Here is a 27554-nt window from a genome sequence, read left to right on the forward strand (position 1 = left end):
GGCAAGTGAGTGGCTGCTATTTTCTTTTGCAGTGTTTTATCCGGCCAGTTGATAGATACGTGGCTGATTTTCAGGGGCAGGCAGCCGGCGCCCCCTCACCGCCCCGGCCCCACTGCCAGCCCGCCCCCTCCGCGTGCCCTCCACAAAGATGGCTGCTCGCGGAGGTGACTGCGCTCCTCAGTCCAAGATGGTGGCCCTGCTGGCATCGGGGTGACCTTTCGCACTTACGTAGCGCGGCTGCCCAGCCGCGGCAACGTGCCCAAACCAAAGGTGGCCGCCCCTTAACCCAGGTCTTCCCTTGCCCCTACCAAAAATGGCCGCCCGAGGCGGCCGAGCTGCGGCGGGCGAAGCCGGGGGGCGGGGAGGGGGCGTGGCCCGGGCCCGAGGAGACGGGCGGAGGGCGGGGCGGGGGCGCGCCCGCCGCCGAACCGGAAGTGCCGCGCTGCCTCCTCCAGCTGGTTGTCATTTCGTGCGGCAGCTCGCTCCGGAGGAGACGGGGCTCGGCAGCGGCCGGGTGGGGAGGAGGAGAAGGAGGAGGAGGAGGGAGGCACCGGCTGCGGCACCGAGGCAGGAAGCGGCGGCCACTGGGGGGGGGGTGGGAGGGGAAGGGAAGGGAAGGAGGAGAGAGGAGAGAAAAAAAAAAAGGAGAAAAGAAAAAAGGCAAAACGAGCCAGCAGCAGCAGCGACTCTGCGCGGAGGACCCGTGGCGGCCAGGCTCGCCGGCTAGTGCAGCGCCTCCCCGGAGCCGGTACCGCGGCCGCCCTCCCCCCTCGCCTGTCGCTGTCGCCCGCGGAGCCTGCCCCCTCCTTCCAGCGCCCGGCAGCAGCGTCCCCGCCGCCGCTCTCCCGCTACCGGCTGGTTTACATGAGGGGCTCGGCCGCCCGCCTGGAGCCGAGAAGACGCGCAGCAGGGGAAGGACTCCGCCGCGGAGCCGCCGCCGCCGCCGGACCCCGCGCCCCGGTTAGTCCGCCGGGCTCCCCGTCCGCTCCGCCCCGCGGCCGAGACCCCGTCCCGTAACCTCCGGGCGATTTGGGAGAACCGGTTAAACACCTTCCATGGGGGAGAGAGGAGCCCGGCCCCCCGCCGCCTGCACCTTCCCCTCCCTGCCGGAGGCTGCTCCTCTCCTGAGGTAAAAAAAAAAAAAAAAAAATCCCTCCCGCCTTCCCCGACGCCAGGACTCTTGCGAGGGAGGGGGGACACCGCGGGGGACCCCAGCGACACCCGGGGCCTGGCGAGCCGAGCCGCGCCGCGCCGCCCCGCGCCCTCCGGCCCGGCCCTGCGGGGCGCCGCGTCCCTGAGGAGGAGCAACGCCCGCCCGCGTGTCCAGCGCCCGTCACCGCGGCCGCCCGCCCTGCCGGCCGGAGGGCACCCGCGTATCTCGGAGGCAGGAGGCGAGCCGGCACCAGCAACCACCCTCCCGGCGGCGGCGAGAGCGAGAAAACCTCTTTCCCCTTCCTTTCTCCCGCCCGGCTCGCCGCCCCCTCCCTTCCCTTCTTCCCGGGCGCTGAACTGCTGCTTTCTGAGATGAAAACCTTCCTCTTCGGACAGCCGGGACTCGCGTGAAGGACGCGCCGACACGGGATCGTAAATAAGAAGCGAGTCTGGCGAGCTCGGAAACCCAGCCCCAAAGGAGCAGCGGCAGCAAGAATCCACCCTTCTCCTGCACAACTCGCTCCCCACCCAACACACACAGAATACTAATTTCCTGAGATAAGATCTTACCCCTTTAAACAACCACACACGCGCACACACTCACACACACACATACACAGTATATATTATTGCTACATATAATAGGTGAAAACGCAGCAGCACGGGAAAAAGCCTCCTCTGCAACTCACTCCACCCCCCCCTTTCACCCCACTGAATGCTGAAATTCTGAGGTAAATTTTTCCCTTACCCACAGCAAAGACTCTTTTTGAACAGGACACAAATATATATTAGATTATAGAGATGTATTAAATTATTCCAGATTTAAATCTATTTTTTTGCTGCCAAGGAGTAGGGGGACCAGACATCATTGTATATTTTTTTTCCTCTTAACTCATTTATGGGCGAGTCAAGGCTGCTGAGGAGGAAGAAAACAGAATAGTTAGAATCTCTTTATCCTTATCCCCAGAAGCTTTTTCTCTCATTGCTGTGCATTTCCTTTTGAAAAAGGAAACCTCTTATTTTGTGAACCAAAGATTTATTTTTCCCTTCCTCCTGGCCAAAGGAAGGAAACAGACAAATTGACACATTTAAATAGTTGAAGAGATTATCTTTTACAAAAACAAAATCTATATCTGAATCTGAAATAGTGTGGAGGGAGAAACTGGAATATCTAGCTAAAACCAGGATACTTACTAATCTCTCCTCTGAAGAGGAAGAGGTAAACACTAAACATCAACTTCTTCTTACAGGGAGGATTCAAACCCTAAATATAATAAATGGGGGATTACGGGTTTGGAGTGTTAGTGCAAAACAACACTGGAAATAAGTCAGCTTTTCCAGTCAGATTTCATCCACATCTGCAGCCTCCACACCATCATCAAAATGCAACCCCCAGCCCTGCTGCTTTTATAAATAATAACACAGCTGCCAATGGCAGTAGTGCTGGGTCAGCTTGGCTCTTTCCTGCTCCAGCTGCCCATAATATTCAGGATGAGATTCTGGGGTCAGAAAAATCTAAAACTCAGCAACAGGAAAAGCAAGACTCCCTAGAAAAACAGCAGCTTTCCCCTAGTCAAAGTCAGGAAGCAGGCATGCTATCTGAACCTGAGAAAGCTAAAACTGAAGAAAATCAGGGCGATAACTCTTCAGAGAACGGCAATGGAAAGGAGAAAATAAGAATAGAATCGCCGGTCTTAACAGCATTTGATTATCAAGAGGCTTCAGGGCTAGGTACTTCAACGCAGCCCTTGACATCCACCGCATCTTCTCTGACTGGTTTTAGTAACTGGTCTGCAGCTATAGCTCCTTCTTCTTCTACAATAATCAATGAAGATGCAAGCTTTTTTCACCAGGGAGGGGTCCCTACTGCCTCAGCTAATAATGGTGCTCTGCTATTTCAGAATTTTCCACATCATGTCAGCCCTGGCTTTGGTGGTAGCTTTTCCCCCCAAATTGGACCCCTCTCTCAACACCACCCTCATCACCCCCATTTTCAGCATCATCACAATCAGCATCAGCAACAGAGGAGGTCTCCTGCAAGTCCTCACCCACCACCATTTACACATAGAAATGCTGCTTTTAATCAGTTGCCTCATTTGGCTAATAATCTTAACAAGCCACCTTCTCCATGGAGCAGCTACCAAAGTCCATCGCCTACACCATCTTCATGGAGCCCTGGTGGTGGCGGATATGGTGGGTGGGGAGGGTCCCAAGGTCGAGACCACCGCAGGGGACTGAATGGAGGGATAACACCCCTGAACTCCATCTCACCCTTAAAGAAGAATTTTGCAAGTAATCATATCCAGTTGCAGAAATATGCTCGACCCAGCTCAGCCTTTGCTCCTAAATCATGGATGGAAGACAGTTTGAACAGAGCTGACAACATTTTTCCTTTTCAGGTGAGTATACTCTGTTCTATCTGTAAGAAAACTAACAGATAAGTGCATTAAAATGCCCTAGAAAGGGTGGGATATGGGGGTTTGAATAATGCAGTCTGATTGTATGACCTGTATGTTTGCAACTAAAAAAAAATACATGTCTAACTTGAAATGTCACAGTGTTAATTACACTCTTCACGATCTGAGCTGTGAATCATGCTTTTTTTTTAACAGTGCTGGTCATATCTATAGCCTACCAGGCATCTATAATTAGTTGGTTTCCTTGATCTTAATACTTAAACACATTAAAAAATAATTGATGAACATATGTAGTTACAAATAGCAAGTAGATCTACAAAAAGGAGTAAGGAAAAAAGTGTTGCCTGATGAAGCGCGAAAGATCTGAGGCCTTTTAAAGTACTTGAAGATGCACCAAATCTGAGAAAAACTATTAAGTCGTTGTATTTTGTTTTACAGTATCATATGAACATGTGGTGCATCATGGTTTTTGTAGACTTTTTTGAAAAATTTGTTTTTTTTCTATGGTGATTAACATATTTTACTTTCCTCAGCAATGGTAGCAAATTTTGGTTACAGAACATTAAATCATTACCAAAAATAGATCTGGACAAATGTCAGTTGGTGGTCTCCTGTATTCCAGTATGGCCTTATCCTGACAGGAGGCAGGTTGCCTGACATTTCAACCTCTCCTTCTAGGCTGACTCTATATGAATTTGAAAAGAACTGTATAAAGTGGAACCTAATTTGCTGTAAACATTGAAGTAGAAATACTCTTCATCTGACCACTGCTTAAACCTAGATTTTATGTGCATGTGCTTTTTGTGAACTCCTCGAGGGTGGATCTCGAAACGTAAGAATTCTTTAACATTCAGTGGGATGTTTTTCAGGATCTTCAAATGAGAGCAAAAGTAAAAATTTCAAAATGATTGCGATATTTCTAGCCATGGTGTAAGCAGCAGGTTGACCTACTTTTAAATAATTTGAAAGATCAGTAGATAAGAACCATGCAATATGTCTCATGTCATAAACCACCTTAAAGAAATAGAAATATGTTTAATAATGACCTTGTGGGTTCAGACAGAGGAACAATTCGGTTCTCCTTAGTAAACTGTTCAGTTTCTGTTCAGTTTCCAGGGCCTATGCAGCCTTCTGACAACAGAGCAGCTGCTGGCAATAACTTTCCATTAAAGACCTTTTTTTCTACTGCAGAGCTGCTAGCTGGTTAAATATCAGGTAGAGTCCGTGTAGCTTTAGAATGCATAGCTGATTTTAATGTTAGGATTTGGAATTAGTACAAACAACCTGTGTCCAGCACACCAGATTTATGCACTGAAACCATTAGAAAAAGGGACACAGCTGGAGTCGGTCTTTTTTCAGCCTTGCTGCAGCAAGACTTGGCTCACAATTTAATTCATTCTGTACCCTGACACATAGCTGATGTACAGACTGACAGAATGAGATCAAGTGTGTCCTTGCTGCTGTGGTTAAGGCCCAAATGTACATGCACTGATAGAAATGTGCTTGATTTGATATCAAGGAAATTTCAGGAAATGGACAAAATCAACCTTGACTTTTGGGTTATGTTCCAAAGATAAACTATAAGACACCTGTATTTTGATCATGGTCAAAAATAATTTTTATGTAGCATGTTGGTATCTGTTTATGTAAACATTAAATGAAGCTATACATGTCAAGACCAAGTCTGACGCTTATACGTGCCAAGAAAGGGAAAGTGTTAAAGTGAAGTGCTTTCCAGTCTGTTACTATCACTTCTGTGGAAAAAAAGGGCAGGGCCAAAAAACAGGACTTCAGCACCGCAGACCTAAAAAGATGCTGATTAATTTTGAAGCCATCTTGGACAACGGCTTTTTATAACTTTCTTTTTTGTGCAAAATCTTTATCTCCTTTGGTCACCTAGTGATTTAAGTTTCAAAAGCACACTACATATTTTAACTGCTGAAAACAAGTGATGTAAAATTTGACCTTTAGGATTCCTTTTTTTTTCTTTCTCTTGATTATGCTGATTGTGTGGCTGACTTAAAGCAGAAATGAGGAGTTTTGCTTATGTTATATATGTGTGCATGCATATATATTGCATCTTTGATGCAATCATGTATTGGAGAAGGATATTTTGTTAATGGAATCTTCTTAGATTCCGATTTAGGAAATAATTGAAAGCTGTCTTTGCTGCAGCAAAATAATGGAGTAATTTGAGACAACTATCCCTCTCATTTAATATTTATGTTTTGTTGCTTAAATGATTAACAAGTGTTGCTGTAATAGAGTGAAAATTAGTTTCTTTAGAAGGCAAGATGTAAACCAGCAATTGCAGATATTTGGGGTTCGCTTTTGTGTGTGTGTGTGTGTGTGTGTGTGTTAGCAAAGGTTATCTTTACTCCAGTGCTTAGTGAAACACAGAAGTATATGTTTTGATGGAAGTCTTAGGGTAACCAAGCGTAAGTGCTCGTTTCCTCTTTGGAGAGGACAACATTGCATAATGTCCCTATAAACCGCTAATGTGAACTACTGCTCACTTCAGATATTTCTGCCTACAGCTCTTAGTCACTTGTGATGAAATGGGCATTCCAAAATTCACAGATAAAAGGAAAACGCTGTGTTGATCTGCTTGATAATCTTGTGATTATGGTGGTTGCTTGCTTGGTATTGAGAGCTGCAAGCAAACCACGGTGCTGTTTTTCCTAAGTGTTTCTCTTTTGGAATTGCGTCTCATTACACCTCACAAGTAGACGTCTACAGCAACCTCTTGTTGCAGAGATGGAAATTGAAGCAAGGTCAGAGAAGACTATTAGCAGACCTGTTAATGTAATTAAGTCTTGATATTGTGCTTTAACCAGTGGGCAGCCTTCTCCCTTCAAAGACCTTTTGAAAAGAGAAAAGCCATTGTTCTTTGTGCGTTTGTTTGAGAAGGAAATGGTCTCCAAACGAAAAAATGGTTCCCGAATAAAAAAAATTGGAGTGCTTTTGGATACCATAGCCTTCCCTGACCATTAATAAGTGAAAAGAGACGTGACTGTGACTGTTGCATCTGACAAAGTTACTGATTTTTAAAATAATTCCTTCTACTTCCCTCCTTGCAGCGCTGTCAAACTAAGTGGTCAGTAATTGCATTTTACTGTAGCATTGCCCTCAAGATTGTTTGGGCTTTCTTTTTGCTATGTGCTTGTACTTCCTCATGAGAGTGGAACATCCTGCTTGTTATGCAATGCATTAATCTTGCTTTTATAGGCATTTCCAGGTTTCCAGATGTCATCTTCAAATACATGATGATGCTTTTAAAATTGGTCTTTGAAACCACTAGCAAGTTAAGCAATAGCATTCCATTTCTTATAAAAATACTTCAGAATAATTTGTGTTTATTTCTGGAATCGGACTTGAAAATAACTGCCCATTTCAAAGAATTTTGTACATGAGGATGGTTCATTAGATCCACTTGGTCAAAATGTTTCTTCCTTTTTTCTGCAATGGCTAATTTCTGGGTATATAACCCGTTCCAAATTCATTAAGGGTCTGTGCCAAAGGGACTTTCTCTTCCCTCAGGCAGATATGGAATGTCTGAGAAAACACATACGTGATTACAGAATGTGTTTTAATTCTAAACTGTAAATGATTATTTGTTTGCATGTAGAAATAGTTTGTTTTAATAAGTGCATTCAAACAACTAATTCTCAGGAATTGTAATTAAAAAAACCTCTTGAACGCATTTGCCAGTCTTTCCTCTTGAAGAAATTTTGCAAGTAAATTTCTTTACTATGCTTTTTTAAAATATCTGTCATTTGTTGTTGAGGAACCTTTTCAGAAATTATGCTCTCTAGCTGCATAAAATGAGGCTACTTGTTTTGCAGAAAGTTTTGCAGATCTTTTTTTCTTCCTTCTAGTAGCAGCAATTATTCTGTGAAATTTCAGGCTATCATTTAAAAATAGAATAAGTTCTCGAAGTTGGATTTTTAAATGTCCAGTCACCCATTTTTCTATAACTACATCAGCTGTGTAGTAATTAGTGTTTTGTATGCCATTCCCCACAGCTCTTGGTCTGTGGAATTAGAAGCACTCTAATGTGGTATGACATGCACAAGTTAAGTACTATGGAAGTTAACACTGTTCTTGTTTTATAAACTTTACTACTGACGTTAATACTTCGGCTTTGGCCCTCCTGTGCGTTTTTGACCTCAGGGTTTCTTTTTAAAGGGAGCTTTTGTTAGAAGCTATTTGAATTATGTTTGTATTTTGCAAAGATTAAAAGGAATACTCTTATTAAGCATTTTGCTTTGAAAAGGAATTGCATACTTAGCAGCCCAGCACAAAGATTGAGAACACAAGATATTGTGGAAAATAATTTATAGAAAATATATAAAAAATAAATTTTAATATGTGGCTAAAATAGGATCAGACATGTTACTGGAAATTTTTATAAAGGTCTATAGTTTCTAATGATTAAAAATAAGTTCAAGTTTGACAAAACCAGAAGTGCTGCCTCCCAAAAAAGCTCCTACATTATGCGCCACTTAACTTTACCAGCTTTTTCTTATTGTTCCTTGGTGAAGCTATAAAAGATGATCAGGGCAGCATACGGCAACATCCTTTCAGGAAAAACCTGTTTATTCAAAGCCTTTAATTCACTGGATACCAGACTGGGAGCTGGAATACAGCATTTGCAAGGTGGTGGGCAGGAGGAGAAGCTTACCCAGAAGTAGACTCAAGTCCAAATTTGCTTCACAATTAAGAGAAAAATGTGTATTTAGTATCTACAGTATTACCTCTCCCTACTCACTGTACTTTGCCTGGGATGCCAGGCTTTTTAATTACAGGAAATAGGTACAAGTTTTCAGGCTTCTGATGCTATAATAAGGGTGGCAAATGCAGTTGTGAATTTTCTAATTTTCACTAGTATTCTGGTTTGACAGAGATTTTAATATATAAAGTAAGCTCTGGTTTTAAGTATCTCATATATAACTACACTGACTCCATAAATAGTGCTTAATCACCTTCAATAAATTTCTTAACTCACTGGCTTGCTTTGCATTATTATTGATGTTTCAGTCTTCAGAGAAATCATATATTATAAGATTAGGCACAGCCTTAGCTACAAGCAAGTACTCACACCCCGACAGGTTTTACTTTTGTATAGTTTGGGTTTTTAGCATTGGCAGACTCTTCTTGGGAAGGACTAAATAGAAGCTCTCAGGTTCTGGAATCTTATTTGTTCAAGCAATAATAATGCTGTGGGTGTGGATTAAATATAATAGATCTCCACTTTAATAGTGAAGTTAGACCTACATTTTTCTAATATACAAGAGAATTTAGATACGTGATTTTTGAATGCTGAGCATGATCTTCCTATGCATGAAAAATTCCCGTTTAATTTCTATTGCATACGAGGATATCCCAGTGTATATTGTATATGCTTAGTACCAAATGACTGTTCTTTTAGAATGAAATGTCTTTGGACTTTCAAAAATAAAAATGGAATAGGAATTAGAATCTAGTGATTTGCTATTTGCAAGTGGTTTCAGGTTTGCAGAACCTCTTAAATGTAAAATGATCCGTCTGGATGCTGGTGGGGAAAACACTATAGTCACAGAGGTGAAGTGGTTTGCCTACGCTGTATGAATCTCATGATGAAGTTGTAACATGAAGTCCTGGGTTCTACTCTTAATGCTTTAACAATTAGATTATTATGAGCACTCTACATACTTTCAAATGACTTCTAGATAGTAGGATAATCAGAATAATTTTATTGCTCTGTAGGCAGAACTGGCCGGGGTTTAGCTGAAAACTGTGGTGTTTGCTGTTGTAAGAATATTGAAGGTCTTGATAGCTCTCGCTTAACCAGATTTGATAGCTGTTACCTCCTGTATATTTTGTGCAAACAATGCTGCTATTCAAAATGATGTTTAAGGAATATTTCTTAAAATGTTACTGGCTTTTAAACACAGTCATGTATTAAGACTGCAGGTTGATTTGTGTGTGTGTGTGTGTGTGTGTGTGTTTTTTTTATGGTCTTGTTTTCAACCCAATGTCCTTCTGCCCTAGTTCCCCTTTCCCAAGGGTAAATGTGCGTGCCCTTTGAGCCCTCTGATAAAGCAAAATTTTAGATGCACTAAAACAAACTCCTGTAAAGCAAAGTTCTTGTGATCAACCTGTGTAAACAGTATCAGGCTGTAGTTAACATAATTTGTTACTGAAGTGTACACACTGCATTATTTCTGGGTAGGCACTACTCCTGTTGAAACACAGGAAATTCCAGCTGAACATAAGACAACACTTCTTCACTGTGAGTGTGGTTGAACGCTGGAATAGGTTGCCCAGAGAGGTTGTGGAGTCTCCATCCTTGGAAATATTTCAAACTCGACTGGGCATGGTCCTGGGCAACCTGTTGTGGCTGACCGTGTTTGAGCAGGAGGGTTGGACCAGATGATCTCCAGAGGTCCCTGCCAACCCCAACTAGTCAATGACTCTATATCTTTTATTTATTAAAATAAATAAGTATATAGTAAGCAGTCCAGCTTCCTGGAGAGCACTGTTAACTTCATGAACTGGTCCATTAAAAACACTATTACATTGTTATTAATTCTCTCTGTGACATCTCCTAAAGAAAACATCGATTTTTTTTTCTGAAGTACAGCGTAGTTCATGTGCTTTATAACTCATAACATGCATCTGAGAAGAATAGCTCTTTCCCATTTTTAGTTACCAGTTAATGATCAATATCCACTAATCTGTCATCAGTCTTTATTTTCAGATATATTAGATATACATTAGAGGCATCAGATACATACTTCAGATGTAGTATGTCTTCTTGGTAAAATGTGCTGATCGCCTTGGAATTTCTTAGATAAGGAAAATTAGTGCTACTGTTTTTAAGGCAGTCTCAAAATAAAAGGTGTTTAAATTCTATAAAAACTAAAAAACCTACCAGTTGTGACTTTCTCTTGTAGTGTGGACCCTTTCAGTATCCTGATAGGTAGTCAGCTAATTTAATAGAGCTGTCTTATAGTAGGTACTGTGCAAACCTCTGAACCAGTTGAGTAAGGCATGTTGGCTAATTTTATTTAGGATATCTAAAACTCTGACATCTTCTCACAGGATATGTGAATGTATATACCAAGTTCTTGAGTTTATTCTGCTTACCCAGAAAGATGGGCTGCTACATTCGTTTCAGGAATATATCCAAATTCAGTGTAGCAATAGCATCAGTACATCTATCTTAATCTGCTCTTGGAGATTATAAAGCACAAGTGTTACGGTAGAGAAGAGCAGTAAATCAGTAATTCATATTCCATAGCAAGGGAATGTGGAATTCAATGGGATTTGTCATGAAATACTTACCTAATGCTTCTAAAAATAGTGAGTGAGCACCTTATAATAATTGTCAGCTGCTGGTGAGAATTACTCTGGCTTCTGCTCTACTTTTCCTGATAAGTGGCTGTTTTTGATAAAGGCACAGCGCTAGGAGCTTAATATGGTTTGCTGTCTTCTAATGAATGACTGTAATGAGCAGAGACATGGAGGAATAAACTGTTTCAAACAGTCCAGGAACAAGACTGATCTTCCCAAGGGTGTTGAGGCTGGAGCAAGTCAGCACCTTGAGCTAACGAGGATGTTTAGACATTCTGTAAGCACAGAGACCTTTCTGTTGGAAACCTAAGCAAGAAATAGATATTAGCATGTCAGCATTTTAAGGGTGCTCTAGATGCCTACGGCATCTAAACTCTGTCAGGTGAGACTGGACAATAGGAGTCCTTAGATTCAGTGTTTCATATTAGTACCGTCCAAGTTATTGGAACCACTGAAGAGCAAGGAATATGAACGTAGGCCATGTTTTAGGCACGTTTTATAGCAAGTCCTTCTTTCTAAGTCATTGCTAATAGCTGCAGATATGAATATGACCACTTAATCTTTTATGTTGTGCACAAGGTTGTGTTCTGAAGTGTTAGCAGTAGGGTTAGAAGCTTGTGGACCGTACACCCAAGAAGGACTGCCAACAGATTCACTCAGAAGAGGAAAGCTAGGAACTCCTCCCCACAGAAAGCTTCCATTAGCTTTGTGGTGTCCTTATCAGATAACCAGTTCAATTCCATCTTTTAGCATTTCAACTCTGTTCTCAATGCTGAAAACTACCAATCCCAGTGAAACTCTGTTCACCATTGTAGCTTACTTCAGCATAACGCAGACATTTGAGAGACAAGATACTAGCTTAGGGCTCATGCAGCGCGGCACATACACAGCACAATGAACTAGAAGTTACTTGACTTTGGTTTTTCCTTTAGTGTCTCAGAAAACTGAAATGTTAAGTGCCACAAATTCTACAAAGACTTGAAACTCCTAAGGTTTTGCACTTTGTGAGGCAGGAATTTTGTAGTTGTTCATGGCTTTGAGTTGAGGTTAATTCCACACAAAGAAACACAATGCAATAATAATAAAAGCCAGGATGGAAAAAGAATAGCAACTAAGGAATGTCTAGTTTTCAGAAAATGCTTCCACCTGTATTTTAGGCTATTTCTGTCACTTTGTGGAGACTGCTGAAAACATAGAGATTGTCTTCTAGTATCCATTCTGGAGCTGGATCCTGCTGGAACCTAATGGATCCAGGATCCATTAAAATGATGCACACACTACAATTTTTACACCTTTAACTGCTTATGCTATTTAATTTCAACCTTCCAAATGTATTTCAGCGTAACTAGAGCTTGAAATAGTTAGGCAGTAGTAATATATAAACCAGACAAATAAAGTAAATATTACCAGGAAAGGAAAAAAACAGTAGAAAATGCATGAAACAACAACAAGACCCCCCAAGAACTTAAGAATACAAATGTTCATGATAGTTTCTCTTAGGTTCATCTATTCTCTTTTAATATATATGAGAAAGGAAATAAATACTGTGGAAAAACAGGACAACTCTACATTTTTTTTATAGCAATTTTGATTTTGGGCTAGACTAATATGGCAAATGATTCTAAACTCTAATCATTCTAATGCTATTTGCAAAGAAGTACATCTGGGTAGAAATAATTCACCTGTTCTGTGTCAGTAATAACCTGTTCTGAAGAGAAGAAAAACAACAGTAAATTTAGTTGAAAACTCTTTTTATCGGTAGGAATGTAATCTACGAACTTGGAAATGGATCAAGACCCTAGAGGCTAGTGGATTCCTGCTCTTAAAATAGTATTAGATATTTAAAATCCAAGATGACTGATTGCTGTCTGAGACAAGGAATGCCTCTTGCAACACTGCCTTTGGTACTGCTTTAGCACTTTAATACTACAAGTAGAGGACAGTATATCTTGATACTCATAATTTTAAAAGTGATCAAATCTAGATCTGTTTGGAGAATTTTCAGCTTCACGGCTAGAGCTGGGGACAAAAACTGTATTCACTGCTGTATTAATGATAGTTGTAGTAGAGAAGCAGATTAGAGCAAACATCTGTCTTGAGTTGCACAAACCTTGCTTTCTTATTTGAGCAGATACTTTCCATGCTTGATTTCAGTTCAGAAATGAATCTCTTAGAAAGTGAATGAAATATAACTTTCAGGACTGATTTTAGCATTCTTCTTGGACACAGAAAAATTAAATGCAAGGTCAAGTAATATAATTATGTAAAATTCTGTCTAGCTGTTTCCATAAATATCTATATGCATAAATAGATGATGATGATGGATAGATGAATAATTTTGGGAATGAGAGAGATTTTTTTGCTTGCATTAGTGACCTTTTATGATACTATAAAGATTTCAAAATTTATATTTACTTTGGTTGTCCCGAATTTACTAGTTAAGGTAATGTAGTATTGGGATATTTTCTTGTGGCTTACATTAACATAATGCCAGACTTGCAAGATGTAGAATTTGATGTTTTAGTTGGGAAAGATTGAACCATGTAGGCGTTAAATGGTGGCTTTGGCTAATATGAAGGAGAAATATTTGGTAAGTATACTTCAGATGGATAGAGATAATGAAATGGTAAGGTACACAAGTCATCTTGCCGCTGATCTGTTGTGTCTTCCTTCATTTCTGGTAGTGCGTGGAATATCAAATTTCTGAACTCCTTGAATTAAAAGTTAGAGCTAACTTTTCACCCAGTAAACCAGACTATTTGGAACAGTACTATTTGCATGAAATAGTTTATAATTATGCAGAATCTGAAGTGACTGTGCAGAGCTAGATTAGTGCAGTTTATAGTGTAGTAGTTCAGGTGAAGGAAATGATACAAGTTTCCAGAATTCAGATTTTCTGTAGCTAGGCTGAAATACCTATCTTGTGATTTTTCCTTGCAGTATGTCTCCCCAGTATATGATCTTTACTTCCTGACTGTGAACTGAAAGTCTTTTTAGAAATGTTTAATAAAATTTAGCAAGAAATATGAAGGAATTTGGGTTCTTAAATGACTGATTATGATAAATATAGATCTGACTCATATTTAAGAATATTCTAATTTGCATTATTCTTATGTCACACTGACTTTAGTGGTGTATAGGTATGTGCTTTCGCTTAATTCTGCTCTACTGATGTAGAACAAAACTGCAGTTTTTTTATGTTTGAGATAGCTTTGTTTAACACTGTATGTTGCCTAACCTGGCTTTGTTTATGTTTACCTGCAGGATCGCACAAGGACTTTCGACATGCATTCACTGGAGAACTCGCTAATTGACATAATGAGAGCTGAAAATGATTCACTGAAAGGTAAATTTAGAAAGAGACCATCTCCTGCAGTGAATAATTGGGATGACGTGGTTGCTTAGAATAAGAAACTTCAGTTTGGGTTAGGACAAGTAAAGTTAAATTGTGCACCTAGTGCATGTAGGTCAGCTCATGTGGGCCTCATTTTTTCAGTTGTCTCTAGATGAAGCTATTGTGGCATGTGAGCACTTAAGTGTCTTCTGCCTTTATCCAAAACAATAAGAAACACAAATGTAAGCTGATCTTTTGTGTAAGTCGCCTGTGCTGTTTTCAATAGATGCAGTGTGTGCTGCCTATAAAAATGATCAGCTTCAGAAATCTTTCAGATCAGTAAGATACAACTTTCCGCTTGATGGTATTTTCCTACTGAAGTCATAGTTCTTTCTGTCTTGGGGAAGAATGAGGTTTAACTACTTTAGTTTAAGAAGAACTTTGAATATTTCATCACAATTTTTTTAGTTCTTTAATTTTGCCAACTTGAATTGTGGAGTTCTTTATATACCAATGGGAAAGGAAGGGGCATTGAACCAACTTGCACTTGGGATTTATCTTTTTTTGCCAAGTGTAATCTTTCTTGAAAATACCTTAACTTACTGAATATTCAAAGCATTGTCTACATATTTAATTTTATCTGTACCTGAACAGAAACAGCTTATGGTATAAATTTCAGAAGTTTAGTTTCTCATTCTTTTTTTGGTATAAGCAGTAATCTTTGTTTCAGTTCAAGGGTTACTTGTAAGTAAAAGTAGTCAATCTTTTATTTATACTCACTATCCAAGAGTTCAGTTTTGTTACCATTCATGAGACCACTAAAAACAACATGGATGTATGTGTTTTTTAAAAGTCAATTTCTTTTGATAAGCAAGGCTTGTGGTGTTAATGAAATCTGACTTGTTTTACTAGTGGTTCTCGCTCGGAGGAACAATCTTTGATAAACTGGCAATACCCTGTGTTCATTGCATTCACTTTGGTCTGAACTACAGCTTGCATTTCACATCCCCAGTATTGCACAGCAATTTAGGGTGACGAGAAACACTAAGAGAAACACTTTCCTACTGAAATTACAAGGGGAGCTTGATAATGATAAAATGATCGCCACATGAATTCAAAATTCAAAATACATTCCCTGGTGGGGGTCAGGCCTTTATTAATGACAAGTATTAACAGCTTTTCTTTGTTTTACATGCTGTCTGGTAAATGGCAACATCCATACTGCCAGCATTATATACTGAAGCAACAGTCAAGGTGCCCTTCCTTGACTGCAGCACCTGGGCCTTGCTCAGACTGTCTATTCAAGTGTCAGGCAGGCCCAGCCCAGGTTTTAGCTGCTAAAATCTGACAAGATAACAACCCCAAGTGACATGGCTGTAGACCAAATAAAATCTACCTTTAAGGTTGAATTTAACAAAGTCAGGTTGCTATGTACTTATATTCAGTGACTAAGCAAGGGTAGTTTTGTACAGCACTGCGATTTTTGGGTTAAGTGCTCTGAGAAGATTCTTTGGGATTGAAAACTCTTTTTAAGTGCTTTCCTTGTTTTAATAAAGAATGCTGGAATAAGTGTGTCAGCAAAGAATATGTATAGTCTGATGCATGTTAATTCCTGCTTGAGCTTGATTGTTAATCCCCTGTGCAGAGTCATCCATGCTTTGCCTAAACTTTGTAGTTATTGCGTCAAAATGATCAGAACAGCGTAATAGCAATATGATTTTGTTCTGGGAAATCTACCTTATTAATAGGTTCTTTATAAGTCGTTCTGTTTCAAGCTTAATAGTTCTAAAACACAAGAAAAAAAAAAGCCTCAACACTAAGAACAATTTAATAGCGATCCCACTTGAAATACTTTGTTGCGAAGTCTCTTCTGCATTTTTCAAGGGTATCTTCAGCAAAGAAGTTAGCTTACAGTGAAGCATGCACTGCATTTGACTGCTGCTTGTCTAGCATAGCAGACTTATACAGTGTCTTATTTGCTATGATATATTTAGGATTGGATTTTTATTCAAACTAGCATCTCCCATGTTGCAGTAATGCTGTAGTGATGGTCTGTAAGTAGGGCAGAGTTTGTATGAAGAGGAAATACCTTAGTTAAACCAACTGATACAGCTGGAAAAAATTGCTGCTTGCTGGTCCAAAACACATTTCAAGTCACATCTGATGAAGGACTCATGTGACCCCAATCCTTTTATATTTTTTTTTCCATCTGTATCAGTTGGTTTAAGATTATGTCTGAACACAAATTCTATTTCTCTTCAAATCTTTCACCTATACTTAAACCAATTGGAAGGAATCTTTAAAAACCTCAGATGTATAAGTCTTAAAATATGACAGATTTTGGTTGTCAGTTCAAAATCCTACTTTCCGTTTCAAATACGGGCAGTTATATAAGCAGATCCTTAAAAAGTTTTTTATTTTGCATTTTAAATAGGTTAACTGGTGCATATGATGCTTTTAAACTAAAGTTGGATAGTCTCATAAGGGAAAAGCTTCTGGGCTTGAAACTTTAAAAATAGGCTGGGCAAGACACTAATAAAACATACTATAGAGAGCAATCTCAGAATGGCATGGAAATAATTCAGATGATCTAATAGGTCTCACTGCTATCTTTTGAGTCTTTGAGAGGCTTCGTTATTGACTTAGCATATGTTTAATGCACAGCACTAACACCACCCCTTTCGTATTGTAGCGGACTCTAAGAGAAAGGGTGCTTTGTTAAAGTCTGCCTTCAAAATAACCTGGAGTATGGAAAAGATATTAGATACCAATCACAGTTTGGAATTCGCTGTCTCTTGGAACTTTAAAGAAATCCTCTGTGTCTCTGAATGGGATGTTCAAAGCAGCTGGTTTGGGATCATGAAATACAATAATCAATAGGAGTTCTAAATTTAGCAAAATCCATTCGCAGTGTGTACGTGTTGACTGAGGTAGCTCTGCTAGTCATGGGTTTGTTTAGGAGAGTAATAATTGCATTCTTGGGTTGTTTTGCTGTGTGAAATAAAAGTTGTGTTTCCTGGTGGAGGTTTAAAGGTGAACCTTAAGTATCATTGATTTAGTATACTCGATATTACCTTTTAGCACTTTGCATAGGCATTTTACCATTTTTTCTTATTCTAATTTATATTTTTATCCCTGCTTGAATCCTCTTCCTTTGCTGAGCAGCTGCCATTTCAATATGTTATTTTTATCCACACGAGTGACTGCGCTGCATTCTGCATAGCCAATGACAATCTGCAGAAGCCTTTCCCTGGAGACTAATTGCATCTTCTTTACAATGTATTTGGCCTTCGTGAGCTGAGCCTGGGATCCAGAGACTGATTTTTTGAATCTGGGTCTTCCAGATGGCAATTTGAGCATTACTGTAATAGTAGTAGGTTGCCTAAATATTTCCTTGTTAACTGACACTGAAATGTCTTTAAATACTTTATAGCAGCAGACTGTTTTATTACTGAAATATCCTATGCTTCAGTTCAGTTCAGGATATAGGGTTATTGCCTGGAAATACTGCAAGGTGAAATGGATTAAAGAAGCAGACCAGCACATCCGCTGCTAGGATGGCAAAGCACTCCTGTAAAATTGTGGTGTGAATAGCTCAGTATCTGCATGAATGCCACGTGGTAAAAAATGAGATTGAAGATACTTTGGATGAAAAGGAAGGTTTGCGAAGTAGCAGAAGGTCAGACTGTATATGCACTGCTGGGAGGGCACGTAGAAGAGCAGCTCTAAATGTAAGAGATGAGAAAGACAGTGTGATGAGAACTGGAAGAATTTTTTATTTCACTTATTTTTTTTTTCTAATGGTTCACCATTCAGGATTTCTCTGAGTGAGTTAATATACTTAAATTTTTAAAACAGTCATCAGCCCCTTAATATTAACCTGAAAAACTATTTCAGATGTGAAGAAAGTGGGTGGAGATTCCCACAATGAATCTTATAAAGTGTTCTTGGATCAAAGGGGATGAATGGTTTTGACAGTTTTCTGAATGTCAGAGAAGAAACTGAACTAGTTGTTGCTTTTCTAGTTGTATGGAGTACGCAGTGTGTTCATATTAATCGAGTAGAACGTGCCATTTGGTTTCCCATATGACCCACGTAATTTACTGAGAGTCTGGGGAAAATGGGGCCCAATTTTTGGGGAGGGCTAAATAACAAAGACTACAATTCTTGGTAGGTAAGTGGTGCTTTATGTATGCACCAGATAAAAACTGAGCTTTTTTAAAAACAAGATCTTGAGTTTTTTTTTTTTTTTTTTTAATTATAAAACCTTCTTTATGTTTCATGGGGATGAGGAGAACTTCAGGTTGGTGGCCAAAATCAACTTCTCTTTCCTACTCTTGTTTTATGCTAAGAGATACACGAGCTATTTGCTGAGTGCTGAAGCCTAAGGCCTCCGACAAATCCGTATGCCTGCTCCCTGATGCCGCCGTTGTCCTCGTGATCTCTGACGCCTCGTGTATGGGGAACGAGTTTTCTCACGGGGAACTGTGGTATTCTTACCTGAGGCTTGTATGAGCAAGCTCAGCTGCTGAGCCAGTTTGGGTGCCTCGTCTCAGAACAGCTTTCTGTAAGGATTACTCGCTTGCAACTTTATTATATCAAATAATTGATATAATTAGTAGAAAACGCGCAAAAACTTTCACTGCCACTGCGTCGGGCACTAACATGGTTACCCCAAACATGGTTTGGGGTAATTGTCTTCAGGAGTTGTTGGTGAATGACTGTACTGAATGATTCCTACTCAGGGTCTTCTTGAATTTTACTTCCTACACAGTATTCAGGAAAGGCTAATGGGATTTGCAGACTGAGGCAATATTAATTAAGAGGATAACCGGTTGAAATATTCTCTCAAAAATGTTGCTGAGCTGGGTCTAATAGCAAAAAACTAGAACTCATGCCAACAGAGCTGAGACGGGAAACAGTCTGCTTGCGTTTTATTTGGAATCGGCAGCTGTCATTGCTGTTATAATCCACTATTTTAAATTGGGTTAGGATACAGGTATTGTAATTGCTATTAACAAATAAGGGCATGCATTCTTGACAAACATAGCTAGTATTGATTTGGCCTACTCTTTTATACTATTCATATATATATTTTTAAATTTTTTAGTTTTCTGATATTTCTGATTTTTTTATATATATTTATATTTTACAGTTTCTGTCTAGGTTATTGAAATGTTTGTTGATTTGTCCCTACTTTTCCAATGTTTAGATTTTACTGGAGCCTTTGTTTAAAAATAGCTAACAGTCAAGTAGGAAAATGAAATTCCCTGGGCAACAGGAAATAACAGAAATCTCCTATTAATAAATCAGAGATCAGACCACAGATTTGATTCTAACCATACACAGAGGTAATCAGGACCATATACAAGGTTATGATGTTACATTCCTTGCCCGTTATCTAACAAACTTTTAACTTTTCGTTAAAAAATGAAATTTAAGGTGAAAAGTGTTGCGGCTTGAACTGAACGCTGCTTGGTAAGAGATGCTTAATGGGATGAGACTGGCAACGGAAAAACTTGAGCAGCAAGAAAAAAGCACGCATGGAACTTGCAAAAATATGAGGACTCGAACATACATGATGCCCAGTTATACATTAAAAAAACAGACACCCACTTTTTTTGGGGGGGGGGGGGGGCGAAAAGAGACCTTTTCTGCACGGTGCCCTGTTGCAGTGAGGTCCGGAACCGCAGTGAGCGCCTCCAGCTCGGAGCTCCCAAATACGGCCCCGTGCAGGTGAGCCCACTTTGATCGTAGAAAGGGGCGAAGAGGGGAAAAAGCAATTTTTGATGCCGCCCGCTGAAACGTGGATTCAGCTCTGCGGACGTGCAAGCCCGCTCCCCTTGCGTGGCCTATTGGGGGGGGGGGAAGAAAAGGAGCGAGAAAGAAGGGGAAAAAAGGAAGGCAGGCAGGAGTTTGGAGTCCCCCTGCGGTCGCCGCCCCGGTGGACCGTCCCGCGCGGGGGCCGCGCTGCTGCCGGGGCCCGCGGAGCCGCCGCCGGAGCCGCCGCCGGGCGCGGGGCAGGTAACGGGGCCGCCGCGGGGGCTCGGCCGGGGCCGCCCGAGCGCGTTATCTGCGCTCTGCTTCCAAGCTGCTGCAGTGTGACAAGACTTGCGCGGGCGCGGGGGGGGGGGGGGTGCGGCCGCCCTTCCCCGCGCGGGGCGCCGGCGCCTTTGCGCGCAGCCTGCTCCGAGGGTCCCCGCCGGTGCTGCGCTCCCCGCGGGCCCGCTGCCCCGCTGCCTGCGTGTGCAGCGCCGATATTAAACAGCAACGGGCGTTTTTAATATGGCTGGAGCCTTAAAGCCGCAGGCAGGCCTCCTCTTTTCTTTTCTTGGCTTTTGCGTAGTTGAGGATGCTGGTTCCTGGCGTGTGCGGAGCCCGCGAGCAGTGTGCAGCGCGCTGCGGAGAAGCCGCTGCTATCGCAAGAGAAAGAGCACGGGTGCTTCCGGGATGTTTGGACGATACGCTAAAGCCTGGAACTAAAATTGTTTGCCTGTTTATTTAGCGATTAGCAGTTTTTGTGGAACTGTGAGCCGTAAGAAAATGAAGCAATTTATTATTATTATTGTTTTTTTAATTTATAGAAGTCTGCATTTAGACTGATGTACATGAAAGGAGAATTTGCCCTTTCTTTGGAAGACGTATGTGGACTGGAACACAGGTTGCCCCAAGGCAGTTGTAGAGTGTAATTTAGGTTAAGACTTGTGAGATTTTTCACTAATTATTTCTTGGCTTTGGCACCTTAATTTTCCATTATCAACTGTGAAAACTCAAGACCCATTTGTACTGTCTCAGAAAATAGCGTGCACGATGTTATAAATATTTTAAACTATTTGTTATATGTGTATGATTAAAAAAAAAGGGCTAAGCTTCTGTTGGTTTTACTGTTTGCTATAAATTTTCATCTTGCTATGAATATGGCAAAAATCTCAGGAATACAATGTTTAAGGTGGTTTAATGAACTTTTTTTGCAATCATCTGCAGTAATCTGGGAAATGTAGCTGGTTAGTATTTGTTCTTAATTACAAAAAAAAAGGGTCAGTTGCTGTTTACACTATATTAATTCCCTTGGGTTTACTGATACTCTTAATTTTAAGTGTTCGATGTATTTAGGTTATAGTGTTGCTCAGAGTTTTGGGAGTTTTTCCAAATGTTGACAAATTTGCATTTGGAACTACATTCAGGACTTTAACTTGATTTATGCTAATACAGTGCTGGAAGAAAATAAGGTAAGGAAACAAATACTGCTGGTTCCCTGTGCTGGTACTACTTTATGATACTATCTGCGTCTTTAGTGAAAAATAGTCCTTGATAATGCAGATATCAAATAACTAGTTATTTGTACTTTACAGGTTGTTGAGGTATGGTATAAATTCAGTTGAGCAAGAGTAACACCTTTGTTTATGCTGTCTGTCCTAAAATTGAGCCATTGAGTAATAAGCTAGAGGGTAGTAACTTAACCACCCTTCGGGGCTGGGAAATTCCTTCCCATACCACTGCAGAGCAGTACAAATACCCCAGGGTTTTCTGGTCCTGATCCAGCTCTGAAATGGACACTAACTTCATCGGAGTATGAGGCCTGTGGGTTTTTTTTTGTCCAGTCTTGAAACATTTCTCATAGGCCGCTTGCCGTGCCATCCTGTCCCTAGTCACATGGAAAATGAAATGCTTTTTTCCATACTCCTTAGACAAGATATTTCCTAGGAGTGTATGTTCTGCAAATGATGTGGTAGTTACATTTTTTTCAAAACACAGTGAAACATCAAAATAATGCTAAAATTTGTAATGTCTGAATCGGTGATTTGATCTTGAAAAGTGTTAAAACTAACAAAATCATGCTGAATTCCATGGAAGCAGGCTTGCTACTCTGATTAAAACCTTTTTTAAGGTTTTCTTTCTTTGTTATATTAAAGAATTGTGTTTAATCTTCTGCCTTGATCATTATCACTGTCCACCAAGTGCTTTTTTTTTTTTTTCTTGAATTCCTGTTTTGATGATCTTCAACCATTCTGGGTCAGCTTCCAAGAAGCCTTTAGCTTGGAGCTGCATGCCATCAGTGTTTGTTAGTTCTGTTCCTCATCTCTTCTCCCAAACTGCTGAGACTACATGTCTGACTTTTGGTTTTTTTGCTCGCTTTGTTCATGTTTTTTTTTCCTTGATGTTGAATTGTTAGCTCTTTGAGCCCTTCGTTAGCCACATTTTGCATACTGTCTACCATCATGTGCATCAGGCTAGAGATGGCGTGAAAGGAGCAGCAGGAGAAGCCTGAAGTGCTTGTCTTAAACCTTGAGGCAAAGAGAAAATGAGAGGTATAATGAAAAGGGGGACACTTTTGAAAAATGATGAGATGACAGAAATACACCCTTAGCGATAAGTAGAAATGGGAACAAGAATCTAACTCTGTAAGTAGAAAAACTGCCCTTCTATGGAAGTTACCTGTTACTTATGTTTTTTTAGAGAGGAAAGAAGCAACACCAGTTAGATGGTTACTTTTTTTTTTTTTTCTTTAATGGGACAGGTAGTTGCAAAAGTACCATTGCTATTAAAGAAGATGATTTGAACTGGACATGTTTAGGAGTAATGAAATACAGTCATCCCACAGGGGATAAATTGGATGACCCATTAGAGGTTCTGTGACTTGTTACATACTGGCAAAGCAGCTATCTTTTCGATAATATTTTTTTTTTCCTTGTCTTATCCACTAGGGCTTTGGTGGATTTGGGATAATCTTTTTCCAAATAGGACTATGTCTGGCTGTAACAAGCAAAATTTGTATTCTTTGTTTGAAAAGTCTGGGTACAGAAATGTGGAGTTCATTCTTTAATGCTTGTCATTTCAAGGACGGGCAAGGAGCTGACTTTAACTTGCCTAAAGTATTGGATATAAGAAAGGAATGTGTTTGTCAAGAGGGACAAATTAAGACTGTATATGCAAATAAATACAGCATTTCCCACATTTGAGATGCTTGGTTACGCTTCTTAGTCTTTTTAAAAAGCTTTTTACTGGGGCCTTTAAGAGGAAAAGGTAAAAGTAAGTTTTAAATGCTGCTTAATTACTTTGTTGGGAACAGAAGTAATGATTCAGATGAGTCCCTGTTTAACTTTTGCTTTTGAAGAGATATTAAGAAAATTTGTAAGCCCTTTAAAATACACTTTTTAATCAGTTTCAATTTAATTATATATTTGCTTGTAGAGCATTTCTATTCTATTAATTCTGTCAATTAATAGCTATTTAATTCTTTGAGGCTGGACATATATCCTGTGCCTTAAAACCGTCGGCTGCTGTACACATCAGCCGATTGGGAAAGGGTGAAATATTTTTACGTAGTTCCATATATTTCTTTCAAAATATTCTAACTAATTTTGATAACCTCCTAGAAGAGTCATACAAAAACATTTTTTAGTAATGGGCAGTCTCTGCATTTATGCAAAAGAATGACTGTGCAACGGCCTGAAATCTGATACTGCGTTCAATTACTTAAGATATTTGGAGGGAGAATTCTGACATATCTAGAATTTCTGTATCCGGTATCTATGTATTTTAGTACTTGAACATTAGGTATCATGATAAGAACTTTTGATGCGGAGAATCTGGAAATACATCTTAAAGTAGGTATCTTTCTTACTTGGCTTAGTTTACCGTTTTGTGGGAAACAGATATTTTAGCTTTGGTGCTAGGGTTTTTTTTCGATATACTGCTGATAATTGGGCTTTCAGATGAGTGGAGCAGTCATTTGCAGTCTCCTGATATGCACAAGTTAAGGGTATATATTGTGGTGTTCTTTCTGCTTTACAATGTTAGAAATCCCATTAAGAAGAATCCCAGCTCAGCAGTCAGATCCTGTAGGTATGAAAAAAGGATAAATGTTGCCTTTGGAATGTGGAGACGTTTGTGATAAATTATTTTATTTGTTATTATATTTTTTTATAATAAAATAATAAATTCCCAGTAATTTGAAGTAATGTTACACACAAATCTTTATATTGTGATTCCTGTTAGTGCAGAAATATTTAGTGAGATGGGGGCAACTTTCTGAAAACATTCCAAAGAACGTATTGGTTATTTATGGGTGTTTTAAAATGGATATAATAAATAGTGTCGACGTCCTGTCCTTTATACCATCTGGAATCTAGGTGGAGGAAAAAGTGCTGATCTATTTTAAATACAGTGTTTTGATTCTCTCCCCATTTGGATTGGGGAGATGCTTAGTACAGTTCTCTTTCACATAAATTACTAGAAAAATCAGCATCTTAACTGTGCTCGTTGCTGTAAAAATGAGAAATGGGGAGGTGTTCTGCTGCAGAGAGTTGATTGTGTTTGATGTTGACTTTGCTTGTATTTACTGTTTCCTTATTGTTTGGGAGCGAAGTAAGAGGATGCTTAAAAAAGGAACAAAGTGCTCATGTAGCATTCCAAGCTGTCTTGTGATCATTTCTTCCACGGACAAAAATAAGTTGCTTTGAACCTATTATTGTACTTAGGGAGCTGTGTTTTTGAATCTTGCAGCACGCTAGTACATGCCAATGTAAATCCAGCTCCTGTGAGTCACATGCAGGAGCTGCGTTTCAGGTTGTTCGTTAAAACATGGGCAGGATTCAGCCTGCTGCTTTGCATAAATTGTTTAGCTGATAGTAGAGGCAGAGAGCAGCATCTGCTGAGGGCAGATGACATGCACCGAATCCAGGAGCCGTGCATGTGAACCACGACTGCAAACGGAAGGTTTGTGAAGTTTTTGCACCTTCTACAAATGTTTTTCTCTCCTCCTTCCCAAAAGGCTCAATAAATTAAACGTTATTCTGTCACCTTACAAAATATATCCTATCCAGCAACTTTTAGCATATGACATCCCTTTCTCTCTGCTTTCCTCTTGCCAGAAAGTCCATCAGTAGTATATATTTTGGAATTTGCTGAAGTTATCACATTTCAGGTAGTTCCATAGCTGAGAACGTGGTTTGCGCTTTGCTGGCAAAGCGGTCTAATTCCTTTCCTCCTTTCAGCACCAGACTCTGCCTTCTAATCTTTATTTTTAATATGAATATAGTAATAGTTTAAATGTTCAAAAGAAACTCTGCCAATTCCTCCATAGTATAAGTTGGAAGATATATTGAAGAAAAAGATGGGCTGTTGTTACAACTTCTTGCCTATTCCTTACAAGTCATACATTAATATAAAATAAAACCCAGTGCCACCAGCAGTAGAGTAGCTGTTTTTCTGAAATGCACGTATAATTCAAGCTAACATCCATTCTGCAGCACTGGGTTATGATCCATAATTTGCTTTTCTGCTCTTGATTTCTTATCTCTGGCCCTGTGTAGGTTACTTGAGGAGAGGGAAGAGTTGTATTCAAAAAGTATGGTATATAAGTGTTCCACTTAAGTTGTAACCAGTTCAACATAATTGGAATTACAAAAAAATATTGGTACCTTGTAGACAAACTTACAGCTATGTTTTGGATTTTAAAGCAGATTTGTTCAGGAAAAGAGTTCTCTGTGTTCTTCTCTTTGACAGAAAAGAAGACTTCAAAGTTAGCTTTGAAGCTTCTGTATTTTTGAGAGGAGTGAGATGGGATTTGGTTTGTCACCTCTCATGAACAGGCAAGTGGTTTCTGCAGTGTGTGAAAGATAATTTTTTGAGGTTCAGTCCGTGAAGTGGCTCTGTGTTAGTGTGATAGTCAACCTGATAGCATCAGCAGTAAAGCGGTAATAGCGGTGGTGTTTTTTGAAGCTCTCACACAAACCGAGTTGTGTTGTTTTAAGAGCTGTTACCTTTTTTTCCATTTTCCCTACCCAAGGACACTTGAATAGCATGATGGAGCCGTGTCCAGGGCTTGGTGTCCCAGTTGCTCAGTTTGGGTATTAGCTTAAATTTATTACGCTGTTAATCTGCTTTATGCCATACAGTCAGGTTCTGTATTTTTACCTTGTCAACCCATTTAATTCAACGTAATCAGAGGTAAAACAATGCTGCCATCAGAGAACCAGTGCTTTTATAGATATTCTTCAGGCTTTTAGAGATACTCTTCAGGGTCTGGAAGAAAAGAAACTTGTCTCTTTTTTGTATGTTGGTTGTGCTGTGTGGTGGTGGCCTTGAATTTACAATGAAAGATTCCAGTCAGACCTGTATTCCAGTGCTATGAAATACCTGAATCTTCATTTCATTAATGTTCTCTGCAAGAGTAATGGGTAAATACTTGCTTTTAGGTATCTGGTTTTACTTGAAATAAAGCACAATACTTGCCTCTGTAATAGTACTCTTGCTTTTTGGCAGTGGTTTGGGCATTTTGGAGTTTAAATATCGGAATTGAAAATTTTTCTAATTGAATTTTGAGTGCATTCTACAAATTTCTGTATTTGTTGCAGATCTATATGAGTTTATTTCTCTACAGATTCTTTGGATAGCAGCAAGGATGCTATGGTTTTGCTTTTAATTGACCTTTCAAGCAGACTCAAAAACATTTGACATGCTCATTCTAATAGTTTTATTCTCCAACAAGAAATGCAGGACATTTGAACACTTCTTAAAGAAAGTGAATTTTGGAACTGTGCTGGAATTCATAAATTTATATATTTAGAAATTTTTAACTTTGGTCTAACATTAGATCAGATTTTCAGTGATGCTAGTGGAAATAGTATTTTTTTTTCCCACCATGTTCATTGGACAACTGGTGGCCAACCAGAGATGTGTGATATAAATTTCAGATATGGCATGTCGTAACTTTTCTGGTGAAGCAAAGTACATAGTTTTTTCTATTTCTAATTAAAAATCATGAATGTGTATCAATAATCCTTTTTTTTTTTTTTTTTTCCTCAAGAGTGCCTGCCCCAAAACAATCTTAAAAATGATATTTTTATGTTGAGGCTGCTGTCACATTTGGAAGTGATCATACCTATTTACTTCCTTTTGAAGTTCTGTTTTCCTTTACAGAGTGGAATGAGTCCTTTTGATAATATTTTAATACAAAGTCCTCTTAAAGTGGAGTGATATTTCTCATCCCATACTACTTTATGCTGTGTTTATTTAAAAAGAAATTAGGAGGAAAAAAGCAATTTTTGGCATCTCTGCTGCTTAATTTTGCAGAATCGGTACTTCCAGAGGTGTCAATCCTTGATGTTTACAGCGCAGCCAAATGTACTCTACTTTTTTGGTTTCATGCTGATTTTGACACTGCTGAAAGTGTGACAAATATGTGTTCTCTAGATGTATATACGGAGGAGTTTATTTTTTCTAAGATTGCCTTTCATTAAGAAAATACTGTTTGAATGTTTTTTATTCTTTGATGTTCAGCAGTATTTGAAATCCACGTAATATAGTCT

At 39.7% G+C, this 27554-nt stretch overlaps 1 protein-coding gene across 7 annotated transcripts in view; it reads left to right on the forward strand.

Annotated features, from left to right (window-relative positions):
* Positions 1-1302: 1302 nt before the first annotated feature.
* CPEB4 (cytoplasmic polyadenylation element binding protein 4) overlaps positions 1303-27554 on the forward strand; it is a 46461-nt gene continuing 20209 nt past the window's right edge. The window contains exons 1-3 of one of the 7 annotated variants that reach the window (XM_067305014.1): positions 1304-3551; positions 14172-14253; positions 17407-17676. In XM_067305014.1, the coding sequence (XP_067161115.1) occupies positions 2430-3551; positions 14172-14253; positions 17407-17444 (1242 nt within the window). In that variant the 5' untranslated portion in view covers positions 1304-2429 and the 3' untranslated portion in view covers positions 17445-17676. Of the gene's footprint in view, positions 3552-12622; positions 12812-14171; positions 14254-17406; positions 17677-27554 lie in introns of those variants that run through there. The other 6 variants (XM_067305010.1, XM_067305011.1, XM_067305012.1 and 3 more) reach the window with 6 other exon arrangements.

The sequence above is a fragment of the Apteryx mantelli genome, chromosome 14, assembly GCF_036417845.1.
Source record: "Apteryx mantelli isolate bAptMan1 chromosome 14, bAptMan1.hap1, whole genome shotgun sequence".
Classification (NCBI taxonomy): domain Eukaryota; kingdom Metazoa; phylum Chordata; class Aves; order Apterygiformes; family Apterygidae; genus Apteryx; species Apteryx mantelli.